Consider the following 15,254-nt stretch of genomic DNA (forward strand, 5'->3'; position numbering starts at 1 on the left):
GAGACAAAGTATATGTGAACTGCTGTATGAAAAGTGAATTTACTCTGTAAATCTTCACCCAAATCCTAAAAAAAAAAAAGAATACAGATCAGGTTTGTCTCAGACTTCACAGTAATAAATCCCATATAACAAAGGAACATCATGCATGTTTGAAAGAGTATAGAACATACTAACATATTATTCCTTAAAAAACACTTAATTCTAGCAGGATTTTTTATAGAAATTGATAAACTGTTCTGTTTCATGAAAATTTATATGAAAATGCAAAGCTAAAACAACAAATGCAAAGCCTCAACAGCCAAAACAAGGACTGATACTACTTGGTTTCAAAATTGATTTAAAAAACAAAGGTAATCAAAACTGTGTAATATTAATAGCAAAAAGATGGAAACAACCTACTTGCCCACCAACGAAAGAATGGATAAGCAAACTATGGTACATACACACAATGGCATACTATGCAACACTAAATAATAATGTAGAACTGCAAAATACTGCATAACATGGATGAACTTGGAGGACATTTTGCTGAGTGAAATAAGTCAATTACAGAAGAACAAATGTAGTATTATTTCATTATTGTAAAAAGTCAAGGAAAGGTTCACATATGGAAAGACACTTTCTTTGTTGGTTACCAGAGGAGGAGGGGAAGGGAGGAAACACTGCAAAAAGAGAGGAAAAAAATGCATTGACCCATGTCACTTTAGTTTTGTGTATGTCACTGTACATAAATTATATTTCAATAAAATATATTTAAAATGTTTTTTTAAGTGTAATATTATGACAATAATATTGAGAATACAGAGATAAACCCTTATAATTAAGGTCAGTTAATTTTAACAAAAGCATCAAATGCATAATAGGGAAAGAAGAGCCCTTTACACATTTGGTGCTGGGACAACTGGCTACCCAAATGCCATAGTCCAAAAAAAAAAAGAGTTTAGACCCTTTCCTCATGTTGTTGTTGTTGTTATGTGCCCTCCTATCAGACTTGACTCATAGCAACCCCTCCCTGGGTTTCCGAGGCAGTATCACTAGGAAGTAGATTGCCCAACCTTCCTTTTGAGGAGTGGCTAGTGGGTTTGAACCACCAGCCTTCTGGTTAGCAGTCAAGTGCCTTAGGCACTATGCTACCAGAGCTTCTCCTTGCCTCATACTAAACACAAAAATTACCTCAAAACAGATCTTAGACCTACATGTAAGGGCTAAGACCAGAAATTCTAGAAGAAAACATAGAATAATATTTTTGTGACCCTGGGAAGACAGAATTCTTAACATATAAAAGTGAAAGCACAATCTTTAAATAAATAAATTTATAAACTGGACTCCATCAAAATTTTTAACTTTTGCTAGACATTATTAAGAAAAAGAAGGGACAAATCACAGACTGGGAGAAAATATCTGCAAATCACTCATGTAATAAAAGACTTGTATCCGTAATATTTAAAAACTTAAAACCCAATAACCCACCAGCCACTCGCTGAAGAAAGATGAGGCAGTCTGCTTTCTGTCAAGATCTACAACCTTGGAAACCCAATGAGGGTTGCTATGCGTCCCAATCAACTTGATGGCAGTGAGTATGGTTTAAAATTCAGTAAGACAAACCACCCAATTAAAAAATTAGAAAAAGATCTGATTAGACATTTCATCAAAGAAGATCTATAAATGCCAGTAAGTACAGGAAAAGATACTCAACTCTATTAGTTTCTCAAAAGATAAACATAAACATTTGATCCAGCAATTCTACTCCTACAAAATCAATCCGAAGAAATGGAAACATACATTCACACAAAGACCTGTATGTAAATGAATGTTCATTCCAGCATAATACTAATAGTAGCTAAAACTGAAAACAATCCAACAGCCATCAACTGATGAAGAGTTTAACAATGTAATATAACCATACAGTAGAATATTATTCAGCAGTGAAAAGGAACAAGCTACTAATACATGCTACAATATGAGCAGACCACAAAAAAACATGCCAAGTAAAAGAAGTCAGGCTCAAAACACCACATATTCTATGATTTCATTTATAGAAATTGCTCTGAAAACAAACTAGTAGATATAGAAAGGCTTATTTACAGATATAGAAGCCTAGAGGTGAGAGTAGAAAGGGGGATTAACTTTACAGAGAGGTAAGAATATTTTTGGAGATGATGGAAATGTTTCAGGCCTGTTTTGTGGTGATGGCTGCAGAATGCTATAAATTGAAGTCTGACTTCTGGATGTGGCCTAGGGGGAGGTTTTTCTTTGCCAATTTCAGCTCCCAGTAGCTTGCAGTCCTTGGAGTTCTGGGGCTTGCACAGGCATCTGCCATGAGTATGTCTGTCTTCATATGCCATCTTCCCCCTTGTGTGTTTGTCTGTGTCTATTCTGTTCTTTTCATAACTCAGAAGTGATTAGGTTTAGGATCCATCACATGATGGTATAACCTCATTAACATAACAAAAGAAAACCTATTTCCCAACAGGATCATACTTACAGGTACAGGGATTAGGATTTCAGCACATATGTTTGGGGCCATAATTCATTCTCTAGCAATAATTAAGGAAAACAGAGTTATAATACATGACACATTCTTGTGTTCTTTTTCTGTAAAAATAAGCTTAAAAAAATAACAGCATACCTATTCAGAAAACACAAATTTTTTATTTAAAATAAAGTGATGTAAAGTTTGAAGTTTTCTAAACTAAGTCACAAAATGTTCCTGAAAATCATTTGGTGGGTGGCAAGTAATACTTTTTTTTAATGAAAAAGAATAGAAGGACATCACACTAAGTAATAGTTACTTACAGTTTCCTGAACACTTACATACATAAGTATATAGATGTTGATTATGACACAAGTCATCTTCCAAAAAATAAAGAGAGCCACTGAGGTAGGAAATATGAAACATTCTTGATTATGATCTAATCATCTGCTGCTAAAGTGATAAATTCTGCAACTATGCCTATATATTCCTTTTATATTATTCTCATCCACCATCAACCAGTTGACTTAAAGTCAATTCTGACTCATGGTCAGAATAGTCATTCTATTCTGATCTCATGTGTGTCAGAATAGAATCCTGCTTCCACAGGGTTTCTGATATTTTTCAAAGTTGATCACCAGGCCTTTCTTCTGAGGTGGTTCTGGGTAGACTCCAACTTCCAACCTCCTTTCCATTAGCAGCCAACTTTGTTAAGCATTTGTACCACCGAGGAACTACATTCTCATTTACAGAATGCCTCAAACTTTACTCACAGTTATGGCCTACTCCATCCAGTTCTCTGCAGGCATCAGTGAAGGTGCAATTTTGAGTATGGGTTTTTAAACTGCAGTTGCTCAAGCACTCTTTGCCCCACGAGTACTCCCAGGACTAGGGTACTGTCCTAAAAAAAAATCACTTCTCAAGTCCTCAGGCAAATTCTATTTAGGCAAATATTGTAAGCACCTGGACCTCCCTGTTAACTACCAAGTCAAACTGAAGGAACCTTACAGCCCTAAAAGATAAATATTCTTTTCTCTATAACCGTGCTATTTCCTCTGTCTTCTGCCAGGACTAATTACACAGTAGGGTGTCCTTATCCACAGTTTTTTGGCTTTCTGCAGTTTCAGTTACATGTGGTTGTCCGCAATGTGAAAATGTTAAATGAGTAGCGTGATGAAATCTCTCACCATCTGGCTCCATCCCGCCAAAGACGTGAATCATCCCTTTGTCCAGGGTATCCACACTATATATACTATTCACCCGTTAGTCACTGTTGTTAATCTCTAACTGTGCCTAATTTATACATTAAACTTTATAATAGATATGTATGTATAGGACCAAACATGGTACAGTATATATTGGGTTTGGTACTATCTGTGGTTTCAGGCATTCACTGGGGGTCTTGGAATGTATCCCCCACAGGTAAGGGGGGACACTACTGTACTGTTTTTTTGGAGATTGGATTCCCCTCTTACTTTTCCATTTAAAATATTTCAAATAGAACTGATCATAACTATAAAAAATCTAATTAGACAAGGGAAAGGAAAAGAGAATTGAAAACTTGCAGAAAAAAAAACAAGAACTACTGTCAAAATGGTGTGCTGGGGGGATGGGGGTGGGAATCAACACCAACACCAACAGCCCAAGGTTGATTCCTAAGAGGTGGAGTTTAGTCATGCCTCCACCCTCCAACCTTTTTACCAATTCTGACACCAAGTGTCCCTCCCATAGCACTCTTTACTTCTATGCTGGGTTAGATAATTCATTGTAACGGCCACCCAGAACTCACAGACAGTACTCACAATTACAGGGTATATTAGGGAAGTAATAGCTAGAATTAAAGATACAGTTTTTTAATCAAGATAGCCATTTCTCAGCAATGCCCACAAGCACACCTCTCTCTGGCCCTTGGCTTTCAAAGCCCATGGCCCCTTGCCTCTGCTCTGCTCAGGCAAGTGCTACAAACCTCTTTTAGCTCTGCCAATTAAGTGAATAGAGGCACCCCACTCTACCAGCAAGCCTCCTGCCCAGAGGCACTCAGCTTTCTCATTCTGTGGGTCCAGAAGCCCACTGTCCTGTCTCCTGCCAGAGCTCTTGGTTCTGCTGCTGCCGTTTCTCTGCCACTGCTTCTCACCATCTCAGCAAAGTGTCTCCTGGATCAAGGAGGTACAGCATAGGGATCTAAGGTGCAAAGGACATGCTCCACTCCTGGCTCTTCTTTCTTGATGACAGTGAGATCCCCCTTTCCCACCTCTGTGATGACTCATTTCAAATCTAGTGAGATGGCAAAATTGACTAATCCCCACCTTAGGGTTCCATATACCTTATCTGCATGGCCCCACCCCACCCAAAGCCTTGTACCCTATTTACATTATTAGCAAGCTATCCAATCCCTTTGGTGGGCCACAAGCACCCTCATATTTGCATAGTCCCTGGTGAGAATCTGGTAAGAATCACAGAGACCACAGCGTTATGGACCATATTAAGTAATTCACCACAACTACAGAATGTTAAAGGAGCTCTGGTGGCACAGTGCCTGAGGCATTTGACTGGTAGCCAGAAGGCTGGAAGTTCAAACCCACCAGCCACTCCGTGAAAGGAAGACAGGACAATCTAATTCTCTAAAGATTTACTGCCTCAGAAACCCAATGGCGGTCACTATGAGTCAGAATCCACTCAATGGCAGTGGGTTATAGAATGTTAAAAGTTCACAGCAGAGTTTAATGAAGAAGTCTTCAGATTAATGACATTCAAAACCAGAAGAATCTTGTGATTCTAGGCAGTGGTTTCACTACCCCAAGAAGTAGGGTAATTGGTAGGAATCACTTCACTTTCCCCACCCCCAAATTTGCAAAGTCTAAAATAAAATTGATGAGGCAAACTTTTTTGCCATCTCTGCATGCTATCTGCAGAGATATTTTTGTAGTGAAAAATTTAAAAATAAACACATATTTTACACTATTTTTTTCTTCTTAAAATTCAACTAATTCTAACCATACAAAAAGTTTTAGATATAGTATTAGAACAACCTACAATACTATTTTGAATTTTTTATTTTCAGAATGAAGCAGCATGGAAAGAGCACTAATTTCAAAGTCAGAAGGATCTGGGCTCAAATCCCAGTCATGTCACTAACTAGTTTATGATGTTGACCAAATTACTTTTCTCTAAGGCTCTACTTCCTCATCTTTAAAATAGGAATAGCTCTACTCTCTTAAAGTGAATTTAAGAATTAAAAGAAATATAGAACCCCACTAGGCATAACACACCCAAGGAACAAATGTAACTGTGGTAATCACTTGGCTGGGCCATGGTTTTGAGTAGCTGGGTAGCAGGATACAGTTATTCTCCATGATTAGATTAAATATGGTACAATCAACCCCATGGTGGAATCTGCTGTCAGCAGCTAATAAATTGCCTTCCGGATGTGGCCTGCTTCCAATATATAAGAAGACACTTTGAGAAAGGTCTCACGCTTCTTGGCACATCTGGATCCTGTATTTGGTCAAATCATCAGTGGCCTGCCATGTTGCCTGCCAATCTTGGGACTGTTTCTGGACTTGAACTAGTGGCCTACCGTGTTGCTTGCTAATCTTGGGACTGTGCCATGTCACTTGTCAATCTTGGGTTTGTTAGCCTCAGCAGTCAGCAGTTGCCTGAGTCAGAAAAAGCCTCCAGCTCTAGTGGGCCCAGAACAGGAGGCAGGGCGGAAGCCCAAGTTCAAGGGGCCTTCAACCAGCCCCTAGCGCTGATAACTCAAGACTTCTAGCCTCCTAAACTGTAAGAGAATAAATCCCTGTTTGTTAAAGCCAACTTGTGGTAGCACTAGAAAACCAAAACACTAACTAACTTACCTTTCTGCCAAGACCACACTGCTGTTAGGTGCCATCGAATCTGCTCCAACTTATGAGTTATTGTCAAGTATTTTAAAGTCTGAAAATACTAACTGCTGGTAAGGATGCAAAGCATCAGGCCATGCTGATGGGAGTAGTAAATCAGTGTAATCACTTTGGAAAATCATTTGGCACTACCTACTAGAGCTGAGCATGCTACTACTACCCTACCAAAAAAACAAATAAATAAACACACCAAACTGGCTGCCTCTGAGTAGATTCCAACTCATAGCGTAAAGGATAGAATAGAACTGCCCTATAGGGTTTTCCAAGGCTATAAATCTTTATAGAAGTGGACTGCCCATCCTCAAAATAGATGGATAAAGAAGAAATGAGAGTTGTTCGCTGAGTGCAGCCTGAAAGACTCTTCTTTAAGTTTAGAGACCAGACATCTAAGATGGTTTCCGATGACCAGGGAGTATGGGAGCTTTTTGCCTATTTAGGGAAATGTCAGGTATGCAGAGTAGACGGAGGTGGCTGTGAACCAGGAAAACATGATATGGGGCTTCAAATGAATTGCAAATTATTTTGTTGGAACCTTGTTTGTGTTAATGATTATGCTTCACAATAAAAGTTAAAGAGAAGAGAAAAATTAAGTCACAAGTGGGAACCTGCATGAGTAAATCATAAGAACAAAATCTATGCATTACAGAATACAAACGCTTCTCACATTACCCTGGACATTCCACAAAAAAATTCTAGAAGAAATTAAAATGTTCACCCAAGAACACCTTTACCCTACCCTATGTATCTGGACAGTCCCCATCTATTTTGAGGATGGGCAATTTTACATTAGCAGTAACACATGTTCCAGAAAAAAGAAACAAAACGATAAGATGTGGAGTACTACACTGAGAGTCTGTAGTTTGAAATTCTCCTGTTGTGTACATTTCAATTTAACCGCCCTATAAGTCTTCCCTGTATGTGAAAACGCTTTGGAATGTTTTACTTATAAATAAAAGATGATGCATTTTTCTCCTGTTCTTCAAGCAAATAAAAATCACCTCACAAAGCAGGTACAGGGGACACCAATGATCAGTTAACTTATATATGGCATGCACTCAAAACCAAAATTAAAGCCAAATAAGGAGCAAAATAAATAAATTAAAAGTCTTTTCAATTGTATCTTTCCTTAAGCCTGACACTTTAACTTCCTGGTGGCAGCACCAGGCTAACCACCCTGACTGTCCCAGACTAGCTCCCCACTCAAATCCCCATTCCCTTCCTTCCCACACGCTGTGCCCGTTCCCTCCGGTGCCCCTGATAAACCATATCTCCTGCACGATGCCTTTCACCAGACTCACTGGAACATCAGTGTTCTCTTCAGGTTCAAACTTCCCGGTAACGCAACTACTGAAAACCCGCTCCTCCTCCAGCGTCACCTCTCCGCTGGGGCTCCGACCTCCGCACCCACAAAACCGCACCTACGGGTGCTCGTGGCCCTTCCCTCAGTCCCTGCAGCACCTGGCCCTTGCCCTCCACCCAGGGATCCTATCACTGAAACTCCTCATTGCACCTGTGGCCCCCGCCTTTCCACCCCACTTCCCCTGCTCTCAGTGCCTTCGCGATCGAACACAGCGACCCTAGTCCAGCACAGCACAGCATACACACCCCAGCACTGCCCAGCCCAGCCCAACCCGCTAGGCCCCAACACGGGCCCGCGGCCGCTGCCGCCCCTTCTACTCACCGTACGGTCCTCGGAAACCTCTTCCAGGCCCCCCTCCCCCTCCTCAGAGACCGCAGCCTCCAGCTCTGCGTCGGGGCAGCCCAGTGGCTCCACGGGTGCTGGCTGCAGCTGCCGCTCGGGCTCAAGAGGCGGTTGCTCCATGGCTTCAGTTCGGCGTGGCGAGCTGAGTGCGCCTGCGCTGTTGCGCCCCGCCCACGGTCGTGCTGAGCCGCCCCACCCCGCCCTCTCGTGCTACGGTCTCCACAGGAGCTGTTGTTGCGTGCGGGTGTGGAGTCGGCCAACTCATAGGGAGCCCTCGGGAGCAGTATCACTATGGAAGTAGATTGCCCAACCTTCCTTCCGAGGAGTGGGTGGTGGGTTTGAACCGCCAGCCTTCTGGTTAGCAGTCAAATGCCTTAGGCACTATGCCACAGTAGCTGGTCAGGTACTAAGCCAGGAAAACCAGAAACGTGGAAGTTCTGTAGGAAGAGAGAAAGAAAAATGCAAGGGGACGGTGAACACCGGAAGTAGGTGTTGGCATGGTTAGAACCACTCAGGTGATAATCTAAAGAAAATTTGAAACGCAAAAGACATTAGAAGCAAGTTTAACCCTCTCCCTCTAGAACTCTGACTTGCCTAACATTGTTGGTTCCATTTTCTCCCAGAAACAAAGAAACCAAACCAAAACCAAACACACTGCCCTGGAGTCGGATTTCCAGCAGGTTGAGAAATGCATGCAACAAAAGGTAAATATTTGCACATTTTTTCAGGGAAGTGAAGTGTTTGGCTGAAGCATGTCTTGAGTACTTGGTAGTGTTTCCAGAAGCCCTGGAGATCTCTGGCAAGTTTCTACAAATATCTCTTCTTGAATTTTCGGAACCTAGTTCCTTGGCATTTACCATAGTAGCCTCATGGGATACACTGACTGGGTGTATGGCATTGAGGTACCTTGCGGTTACTTCTGTACAAAGTCTGGTGATCAATTTTACAAGGACAGAAAGGTCTTTGTGCCTACTTGGCTATTGTAAGTGATGACATACGATTTCCTCCTTGAATGCTTTGTATGGCCTGGTGACAGATTTCCATTCATTCCATACACTTCAAGGAGCACTGGTGGCTCAGTGGGTTAAGCACTCTGCTGCTAACAGAAAAGTTGGAGGAATCTACTCAGCAGGTCTGCGAGAGAAAATACCTGGTGATCTGTTCTGGTAATGACTACAGCCAAGAAAACCCTATGGGACAAGGTTGTAGTCACTATTTAGCCACAGCCAGCTACCCAGAGGGAGCAAGTAGTTGGACCTGTGGGCTCGGGACCATAGTCGCAGGAGACATCAAGTTCAATTGGCATAACATACTACATAAAACATTGTTCCACATCCTATGTTGAAGGCCGACTGGTATCTTAAAAGCTTGCAAGCGGCCATCTAGATGGGTCTCTCCTCGTCCAGAGCAAAGAAGAATGAAGAAAACCAGAGATTCATGGAAACAATTAGTGCAAGCAACTAGTACCCATGAGATCCTTGGCCTATACTACTATGAAACCAGAAGAACTAGATGGTACCTGGCTACCACTGTCAACCACTCGGAGGGAGATCTATGTAGAAGATCCTGGATAGAGTGGGAGAATAATGTGGAACAAAACTCAAAATCATTTGGAAAAAAAAAACGGGGGGGCTGATAGAGCCTGATGGAACCACTGAGACTATGGCTCCTAGCCATATTCAATTCAGGTCTGGAATTGAACCCACACCTGTGGCTTCCAGCCAAACGAAAGACAGGCAGATGAGCTGAACATTTACACTAGGTAGATACACTCCTTGGAGGGAACAATCATGGGAGAAAGAAGGGCTGTATATGCACAGGGAGACATCTCAGGGGACAGGAGTGCATGGAGGGAAGGACACAGGGAAGAGGTAACTATGGGGAGTAAGTGGAAGGGGAGTTGCTGCATTGTGGTAAATTGTAGTCAATGTCATGAGACAGTGTGTGTGAACTGCTGTATGGAAAGTGAATTTGCTCTGTAAATTCACAATTAAAAAAAAAAAAAAAAAACCTATGAGGCAGTTTTACTCTGTTATATGGGGTCGCTATGTGTCTGAATTCACATACCTAACAACTAAAACATCAGCTCAGTTATCATCTCCAAGTGCTAACATCACTAACCCTATGACAATTACTAAATAAACATTTAAATACATTTTATCAATTAATAAGGGCTTATTTATGCCAGGCAAACTCTCAGAAAACTTTATTTTTAAATCAGAAAAAGGTATCAGGAGGGATATTATTCCAGGGATAGATTTGTATCCATTACCATGTGCCCTCTTCAAGGTTTTGAGATAACCAGGAAGAAACTAGGTCCTAGAGGCCACTCCTCGGAAGGAAGGTTGGGCATTCCTACTTCCGTAGTGATGCTGCCTTGGAAACCCAAGGAGGGGTCGCTATGAGTCAGGGCCGACTAGATGGCAAACAACAACAACAACAACAACAGAGGCATCTAGGGAAGAACACACTTGATGTGTCTCAAGCTGAAAGATCTGAAGAAAAAATTTAAGCCTCAAGTTGCAATATTGAAAGATTCTGTGGGCAAAATATTTTGAATGATGCAGGAAGTATTAAAAGAAGGTGGAAGAAATACACAGAGTCATTGTACCAAAAAGACCTGGTCGATCTTCATCCATTTCAGGAGGTGACATATAATCAAGACCAATGGCATTGAAGGAAGAAGTTGAAGCTGCACTGAAGGAATTGGCGAAGAACAAGGCTCCAGGAATTGACAGAATACCCATTGAGACGTTTCAAAAAACAGATGCCCCACTGGAGGCACTCACTCAGTTATGCCTAGAGATTAGGAAGACAGCTACCTGGCCAACTGACTGGAAGAGATCCATATTTGTACCCATTCCAAAGAAAGGTGATCCCACAGAATGTGGAAATTATCGAACAGTATCATTAATATCTCATGCAAGTAAAATCTTATCGAAGATAATTCAAAAATGGTTGCAGCAAAATATTGACAGAGAACTTCCAGAAATGCAAGCTTTATTCAATAGAGGATGTGGAATGAGCGATATCATTGCTGATGTCAGATGGATCTTGTCTCAAAACAAAGAATACCAGAAAGATGTTCACGTGTGTTTTATTGACTATGCAAAAGCATTTGATTGTGTGGATCATAACAAATTGTGGATAACATTGAGAAGAATGGGAATTCCAGAACACTTACTTGTACTCATGAGGAACCTGTACATAGACCAGGAGGCTGTCATTCAAACAGAACAAGGGGACACTGCATGGATTAAAAATCAAGAAGGGAGTGCATCAGGGTTGTATCCTTTCACCATACTTATTCAGTGCAAATGCTAAGCAAATAACCGAGAAGCTGGACTGTATAAAGAAGAATGTGGCATCAGCATTGGAAGAAGACTCATAAACAACTGCGATAAGCAGATGACACAACTTTACTTGCTGAAAGTGAGGATAACTTGAAGCATTTACTGATGAAGATTGAAGAATGCAGTGTGCAGTATGGATTACATCTCAATATAAGGAAAACAAAAATCCTCACAGCAGGACCTATAAGCAACATCATGACAAATGGAGGAAAGATTGAAGTTGTCAAGGACTTCGAATTGCTTGGTTCTCCAAGCGATGCCAACGTAAACAGCAGCAGTCAAGACATCAGATAACATATAGCACTGGGCAAGTTGGCTGCAAAGGACCTTTTTCAAATGTTGAGGAGCAAAGATGTCTCCTTGAGGACTAAGGTGTGCCTGACACAAGCCATGATATTTTCAATCACCTCATATGCATACGAGAGCTGGACAATGAATAAGGAAGACCTATGAAAAGTAGACACTTTTGAGTTTTGGTGTTGGCGAAGAATGCTGAAAGTACCATGGACTGCTAAAAGATCTAACAAATCTGTCCTGGAGGAAAGGCAGCAGGGGTGCTCCTTGGAAGTGAGAATGGCCAGACTTCATCTCACCTACTTTGGTCATATTATCAGAAGGGACCATTCCTGGAGAAAGATATCATGCTTCATAAGGTGAAGGATTGATGAAAGAGAGGAAGGCCCTCAATGAGATGGATTGACACAGTGACTATGGTGATGGGCTCAAGAATAGCAGGAATCATGGAGCTGGTGCAGGACTGGGATGTGTTTCATTCTTCTGTGCATAGGGTCGCTGAGTTGGAGACAACTTGAAAGCACCCAACAACAACAGAGGTATCAGAATAATTTTTCTGGCCTGGGGACTTGATGATCTCACCACAAGATGGGTAGAACTTTTCCTTGTATGTTCTTAAGAAATGGCCTTGAAAGAACAAAATTTGGAAACTCAAAAGGGTACTTTGAAAAGTCTAAAATCTGGGCAAAAAGAATTGGATGATTATGTTTCTCTATTTTATACACATAATGTCCATTGAGGATAAATTAGAAAATACAAGCACCCATAAAAAAATAAAAGAACCACTCATAGTCTTCAGTATGGCCTATACCTCAAAATAAAGAAAACAAAAATACTCACAACTGGACCAATAAGCAACACGATGATATACGGAGAAAAGATTGAAGTTGTCAAAGATTTCATTTCACTTGGATCCACAATCAACACCCACAGAAGCAGCATTCAAACCATATACCATACTACACTGAGCAAATGTGCTGCAAAAGACATCTTAAAAGTGTTGAAGAGCAAAGATACCACTTTGAAAACTAAGGTGCACCTAACCCAAGCCATGGTATTTTCAGCTGGCTCTGGTGGTGTAGTGCCTAAGGCATTTGACTGCTAAGCAGAAGGCTGGCAGTTCCAACCCACCAGCCACTCCTTGGAAGGAAGATTGGGGAATCTACTTCCATAGAGATACCGCCTTGGAAACCCAAGGAGAGGTCACTATGAGTCCAATCAACTTGATGGCAGTCAGTTTGGTTTTCAGTTTTTTAATACTGTTAACAATCTTGGTCACATTATTAGCTGCTTTGGTCCTCAACTCCTTCTCCTATAAAATGAAAGGGCCAGATAAACCTTTAAGATTCTTTCCTGTGAAAGATTTCATCTACATTTTTCTCAGGTATCTCTTCATCTGACTCCCTGATACCCATACACAACCTTGGTAAATATAGTTACTTCCTTACCTGCAACCCTCAGCAGCTTCTCACTTACTTCTTTCTTTATATGTCCACTTTGTTCGAAAATTACTGAATTCGAAGCACTCCAAGTTTATGGCCAAGTTTATAGATCCTCATTTTGATCTCTATTGTGGCCCCAAAGACCAGGTATTCTCATAAGTGAGAAAGAAATGCAAATTAAAATTACTCCAAAATACCTTTTTTTTTTTTTTTTTAACCTTGGAGGCTAACAAAGATTAAAAATTTGATAACATATTATATAGAGGAAAGCACAGGGAAATAGACATCTGCATACAATGTCATAAGACTATAAATTGGTAAGTCTCTGAAAAGCAGTTTGGAAATACCTGTTAAAATTTTAAATATTTACAGCTGTTGACTCAGCAGCAATTCCAGTGCTAAGAATTTATCTTTAAACTTTACTCATATATGAGTGAAATGATATATATATACAAAGTGATTCATTACAGTATCAGTTATAAATGCAAAATAATGGAAAACCTAAATGTCCATTGTTACATTGTTGTTGTCCATTGTTATATTGTTGTTGTTGTTAGGTGCCATCTAGTCATCTCCAGCTCACAGCAGAATGAAACACTGCCCCATCCTGCACCAGCTCCACGATCCTTGCTATACTTGAGCCCATCGCTGCAGCCACAGAGTCAATCCATCTTGTTGAGGGCTTTCCCCTCTTTTGTCAATCCTCCACCTTACCAAGCATGACATCTTTCTCCAGGGAATGGTCCCTTCTGACAATAATCAAAGTAGGTGAGACGAAGTCTGGCCATTCTCACTTCCAAGGAGCATTCCTGCTGCATTTCCTCCAGGACAGATTTGTTAGATCTTTTAGCAGTCCATGATACTTTCAGCATTCTTCACCAGCACCACAACTCAAAAGCATCAACTCTTCTTCGGTCTTCCTTATTCATTTTCCAGCTCTCACGTGCATATGAGGTGATTGAAAATACCATGGCTTGTGTCAGGCACACCTTAGTCCTCAAAGAGACATCTTTGCTCTTCAGCACTTGAAAGAGTTCCTTTGCAGCTGATATGTCCAGTGTTATACCTCATCTGGGAGCTCTGGTAGCGTAGTGCCTAAGGCACTTGACTGCTAACCAGAAGGCTGGCAGTTCAAGCCCACCAGCCACTCCTCAGAAGGAAGATGGCGCAATCTACTTTTGTAGTGATACTGCCTCGGCAACCCAAGGAGGAGTCGCTATGAGTTGGGTCCGACTCGATGGCACATAACAACAACAACAACATGCATCATCTGGGAGCTCTGGTGCTGTAGTGCCTAAGGCACTTGACTGCTAACCAGAAGGTTGGCAGTTCAAACCCACCAGCCACTTCTCAGAAGGAAGGTTAGACAATCTACTTCCATAGAGATATCACCTCCAAAACCCAAGGACGGGTTGCTATGAGTCGGAGATGACTCGACAGCACATAACAACAACAACATACGTCATCTGATGTCCTGACTGCTGCTGTTTACATTGCCATCACTTCTAGAACCAAGCAATTTGAAGTCTTTGACAACTTCAATTTTTCCTCCATTTGTTGTGATGCTGCTTATAGGTCCAGTTGTGAGGAATTTTGTTTTTCTTATATTGAGATGTAATCCATACTGCAGACTGTATTCTTCAATCTTCATCAGTAAATGCTTCAAGTCATCCTCACTTTCAACAAGCAAAGTAGTGTCCTCTGCTTATCGCAGGTTGTTAATGAATCTTTTTCCAATGCTGATGCCACATTCTTCTTCATATAGTCCAGCTTCTTGGATTATTTGCTCAGCATTTGCATTGAATAAGTATGGTGAAAGGCTACAACCCTGATGTCCTCCCTTCTTCATTTTAAAACAAGCAGTGTCCTCTTGTTCTGTTTGAACGACAGCCTACTGGTCTATGTACAGGTTCCTTATGAGTACAAGTAAGTGTTCTGGAATTCCCATTCTTCTCAATGTTATCCACAATTTGTTGTGATCCACACAATCAAATGCTTTTGCATAGTCAATAAAGCACAAGTAAACATCTTTCTGGTATTCTTTGTTTTGAGCCAAGATCCATCTGACATCAGCAATGATATCACTCATTC

The 15,254-nt window shown here is 41.1% G+C and overlaps 1 protein-coding gene across 1 annotated transcript in view; it reads right to left on the bottom strand.

The window, feature by feature from the left end:
• Nucleotides 1-8,194, bottom strand: part of SNX4 (sorting nexin 4) — a 117,232-nt gene extending 109,038 nt beyond the window's left edge. Inside the window, exon 1 of the mRNA XM_007949387.2 lies at nucleotides 8,054-8,194. Within this exon, the coding sequence (XP_007947578.1) occupies nucleotides 8,054-8,194 (141 nt within the window). The remainder of the gene's footprint in view (nucleotides 1-8,053) is intronic.
• Nucleotides 8,195-15,254: the final 7,060 nt, after the last annotated feature.

This window comes from Orycteropus afer, unplaced genomic scaffold (genome assembly GCF_000298275.1).
Source record: "Orycteropus afer afer isolate SDZICR_OR568_19922 unplaced genomic scaffold, OryAfe1.0 scaffold00245, whole genome shotgun sequence".
In the NCBI taxonomy this organism is placed as follows: Eukaryota; Metazoa; Chordata; class Mammalia; order Tubulidentata; family Orycteropodidae; genus Orycteropus; species Orycteropus afer.